At 32.4% G+C, this 4,955-nt stretch overlaps 1 protein-coding gene across 1 annotated transcript; it reads left to right on the forward strand.

Annotated features, from left to right (window-relative positions):
- The first annotated feature begins 292 nt into the window (after positions 1 to 292).
- LOC108905225 (brachyurin) lies at positions 293 to 3,434 on the forward strand. Its single transcript, XM_018708017.1, has 3 exons — positions 293 to 396; positions 2,411 to 2,607; positions 2,812 to 3,434. The coding sequence occupies exons 1-3, from the start codon at positions 346 to 348 to the stop codon at positions 3,401 to 3,403; spliced, it is 840 nt and encodes a 279-aa protein (XP_018563533.1). The 5' UTR covers positions 293 to 345; the 3' UTR covers positions 3,404 to 3,434.
- Positions 3,435 to 4,955: the final 1,521 nt, after the last annotated feature.

A 4,955-nucleotide genomic window follows, 5' to 3' on the forward strand; every position in this document is an offset into this window, starting at 1 on the left:
CACATTTCTTTCAGTGTATGCTGTAAAATCCCGAGAGTACGATACAAATTTTTTGACCAAAATGTGCCTTCTAACAATAGACTTGTTTGTGGGACGCAATAATTGTATCTCATAAATACTGAATAGATGCAGAATTAGCTATTACATTGTAACCGTTATTGTCATTTATGTTTTAAGATTTCAATAAAATTAAAATGGAATTCGTTATCGAATTGTCAACTATTTTGATACCTTTCTTTTCTAAAGATAATTTCTTTGATATGAATGGTTTATCTATCAATGACATGAAAGTATAAATATAAGTGCACTGAAGATTTTGATATCTCTTCATAAAAGTGAGTTGAAATGATTCTGGCTACAGGATTTTTAATACTCTTGTCTGTATGTAACTTATCGGTAAGTAAATCATTTATTTTTGCAGGACACAATGACTTTGAAAATTATATCTATTATAATTTACTATTTTTATGGATAAAAATTATATTAATTATCTACTATCTTATCGAAATTTATTCAAGTAAGAGAATTAATCTTTAATTCACCTCAAGTAAGGCGAGTCCATCATTGCATATGGATTGCAATAATCTAATATTTTAACGTATATATTGAAAAATTTTTAAGTCATTACAAATATTTTATAGAAGTTGCGCAGAAATGAACAGGAAAATATGTGACATATGTGAAATCAACAACCCAATGTTAGTGCAGTCTTATTTTTAGACTTTTTACTTACAAGGATAATATTTTTAATTTTTATACGAGTATAGTATAACTATTAATTACTATATAATGTAGAAAGTATTTAAAATATTGTAAATATTTATATATTTTGTTATGATAAAGTTATTTACATCATAAAGAGGTAAGTATTATTTACTACAGAGGGGAATAATTATTTATCCAGATTTTATAAATGTTACTAAAAATGTAATAACTGTATAATTGCTACAAATATTCCTTCGTATTAATTAATAAAATGTTCATCAAATATTTCTGTTCATTTGTGCATAAAATATGCATTTATAACTCGCAGTCGCTTTTTTCCCTAGGGAGATAAGTTACCTCACTTACCTCTCGTTGTCCATAGCAAGTTCCACTTCTATGATAAAATCCACTTACCTCCTTAAAAACAATGTATTAATAGAGTCTATTTACTATAGTGGGAGCAGATAAAATAGTATATCGATAGCTAACTTTGTACTACACTTGAATCCCAATGAAATTGGTAAAAAAATATTGTTATTCTGTTCAAGATAAGATACCATTAAAAGATTTGTATCATAGTTCCTACTAATTATAAACCAATAATCGAGTAATAATTACAATACTTAGTTATCAATAGATTGTGTTACAAAAGTAAGATACCAAAAAAGAACCGTAGGTTTTACTGATTGCAACATATACGTAACAAAGAAAAATAAACATTATTCTTAGGGAAGCTTGTGATTTTCGAGTCAAGTCTGCTGTTAGTTCCGAACACTATTTACTTCATTACTTCTGATGTAAACTTCTTCTTTACCTGTGGTTAGGTTCTATTCAAGTCAGTACATAAGAAACTATGTTTTGATTCAGTCCATTTGCCCAGAGCCCCCCTGACCACATTGGGAGATGTGCCACAGAAAGACACCGGACCAATGAACTCTGTTTCGGATCCCTTCCTAGCAAGTTCATCCGCTTTCTCATTTCCGTCAATGCCTTTGTGTACTGGCACCCAGCACAATCTAACTGTATTAGTGGTAGCTAGTTCAGTCAGTATTTGTAAACATTCCCACACAAGTTTTGAATTTAGCTTATGTGTGTCTAATGCCTTAATTGCTGATTGACTGTCAGATAATATGTACCTGAGTTTCTGTTTATAACCTCGCCAGAATGTAATTTGCTCCATCTGGGTCTGAGTCGCAAGCTTTGTTTTGGTTCCGACACAGAACGGTTCTAAGACGGTTCAAATCAGTTGACCATTCCATTCATAAGAACATCTAAGTCAAAACATACAGACAATACACTTGGGTAACTATTTTGAACTGTTCTAAGACTGTCCGCTGATATAACCAAAAGAAGCCTTATATATTCCTGCCCCAGTCCCCCTGCCCTCCGTCAACCATACCAGGTTCCATCTTTCCAGAGTATCAATCTTGTCCTCCCATTTGTTCTAATCTTCGAGTCTCGAATGGCTTGTGAAAGTGAAACCTTGGAACATCTTGTCCTGTACCTCTCCAGTACTTATTGTTCCTGGGTCGGTATGCTGTAAACTTAAATTAATATGGAATTAATTATTTCTTTGGTTATTTGCGCCTAGATAAAATTTATATTATTTTTCAAAACTGGTGTATATCAGTTATCCAGTTTTCTATCTAGAATAGCGCAATATATCTATTGGATCAAATTTGTTTAAAATTCGTAACATCTTTAGGGTGCTGCAGACTGGTGGTTGCGTCAAGGAAAATATGTCGACTTATCTCCAACTATCCCACGTATAATTGGTGGAGAGGAAGCTGTTCCCCATGAATATCCATTTCAAGTCGGCCTATTGATAAATGGTAACTCATTTTGTGGAGGGTCACTGGTGTCAAATAACTATGTATTGACTGCAGCTCATTGTGCAACAGTGTGAGTGTAATTATATTAGAATTTTAATTTTTTGTCATATAATTAAGGTTAAAACACAAACCACTCGCTAGTCAAAACACTGTGGGGTACTTTCTTTGTAACTCTGTTAATGAAGTAACGACCACGTAGCAACAGTACACAATACGCACTTCATTTTAAACACTGTTCTGAAAACTAAAAATACTTTTTCTCATTTTATTTCAGTATCTCGACTGTAGAAATCATATTAGGTGCACACAATCTTACTGCCGATGAAGACACACAACTTCGTCTGACAGCATCAGAAATTCACGTCCACGAACAATACAACAGAACCGACTACCAGAACGATATAGCAATACTCAGATTGTCTGAAACAGTCACACTTAACGATTACATCCAAACGATTAAATTACCATCCAGAAGTGAAGTTAACAACACTTATGAAAATACAGTTGTAACAAGTACTGGATGGGGCCTCACGGCAGATTTGGACCACCCCGAAAGTTTAAAAGATATTTCGCCGGTTTTAAAATATGTTAACGTTGCAATTCAGCCACTTGTAAATTGTGGAGATTATTATAATAGAAATATTTATGACATAGCGTATGTAACGGAATTGAACCTATGCACTAGCGGTTATAAAAACAAAGGTACCTGTCGAGGAGATTCTGGGGGACCGCTGATACACAATGGTATCCAAATTGGTTTGGTGTCTATTGGTACAACTCTATGTGAATTATGTTCTCCCTCAATTTTCACGAACGTGGCGAAACATTTGGATTGGATTGAAGCAAATTCTGATGTTGTCACATAGTAGCTTCTAATAAATTTATACTTTGCTACTATTATTTTTTTTAAACCATCATTCAACTATTCACAAATAACACTGTAAAGACATGAGTACGTAGATTTTGTGTATTTTCTAATGGTAAATCCTAATCCACATCCCCAAAATAGGGTGAAATAATAAGAATAAGGTAAGCTTTACAACAAAAACAACAATAATTTGTAAATACTTGAGAAAACAATTTAAAGTAATATTTTGAGCATTGGAAGATCAAATACTCAAACTGGTTACTGGAAGTACTGGTTAGGGAATCGTGGGGTTATGAATTGTAGGATCATGGGGGTTTTGGGGTTTGAATGCATAGGTTTCTAATATAACCTCAACCACGTTACGTTTAGTCATAATACAGATTTCCTATGATTTATTAGTTATGGGGTTATGGGGTTATGAAGTTACGGTGTTATAGGGTTATTGGAATTTTTAGGGTTAGATTACTAGTGTTTTCAAGGACACCTCAGCTATGTGATGTTTTGCAATAATACAAGATTGCCTATGATTTATTTCCTTGGTTATAGGGTTTGGGTTCATGGGCTTATTAGGTTGGGATATCATTGGGTTAAATGTTTATGGGATTTAGTTAATTGGATTTAGCGTTGGAAACTTGAGTCTTTTAAGGTTATATGGTTTAATTGTTTAGAATATCGGTTTTTTTGAGGTTATGAAAAATTCTGAGGTGATGGGATTAAATGAGCCTCGGATTCAGCGACCCAAAAAAGGCATAATAAATATGGTATGACTTCTGGTCCCGAAAGTCAATTTTTTTATGTGGTTGTGTTATATTTCTGAAAATCTTCCACTTTATTCTAAAAACGCATTATTTTCCAATTTTTTTTATTTAGAATCCAGTTTTGGAAATGGCATATAGAAAATTATAATTTGAATCCTTCATACTACTCGAATTATCACAATACAGTCTATAAATCATTTAAACTTCATATAATTAGAGATTTAATCATTCTTGGGAAACATATTTTCGAAAATTTTAAAGAAAAATGTATTTATTATACAAGGTGTTAACGAAATAAGTACTCAAAATTGGAAAGTATGTAAAACATGTCGAAATATGATGAAAACCTTAGTAGAGTTTTTGTCAGTGGCGGCCCCTAAGGGAGATACAGCCCCTTGAAGGAGTAACTCAGGAAAGGAGTTTTTATTTCATAACTTCGAAACGGTTTAAGATTAAATAACGAAACTTTGTGGTTGTATTACTATTTATATAGTTAATAATCGGTATAATATACAAATCAAATTTTGCTACAGGAGCATAAGAGAATGCGGGATCATGGTGCAAATTTCACAATTTTTTTGTACGCAATTTCTGCTTCCTGAACCGAAAATATGAAAATCTATCATATTTTGTAGGGTACTCTTGTTAGATTTTAATAGTATGAGCCGTTTTCTAGTAAAATCCACTACAATAATTCATTACTTGCTCAAAAATTCCTACTGCAAAATAAATGTATCAAATTGTGCCATGAGAAAATTACTTACTTAATTTTCTGTTAGTAATAATTAGTTA

Source organism: Anoplophora glabripennis, unplaced genomic scaffold (genome assembly GCF_000390285.2).
Source record: "Anoplophora glabripennis isolate ALB-LARVAE unplaced genomic scaffold, Agla_2.0 scaffold68, whole genome shotgun sequence".
In the NCBI taxonomy this organism is placed as follows: Eukaryota; Metazoa; Arthropoda; class Insecta; order Coleoptera; family Cerambycidae; genus Anoplophora; species Anoplophora glabripennis.

Coding starts and splice junctions, on each gene's coding strand:
- LOC108905225 (XM_018708017.1), top strand. CDS start 346: ATGATTCTGGCTACAGGATTTTTAATACTCTTGTCTGTATGTAACTTA. Junction 397..2,410: donor TGTCTGTATGTAACTTATCG/GTAAGTAAATCA, acceptor TAACATCTTTAG/GGTGCTGCAGACTGGTGGTT. Junction 2,608..2,811: donor GCAGCTCATTGTGCAACAGT/GTGAGTGTAATT, acceptor ATTTTATTTCAG/TATCTCGACTGTAGAAATCA.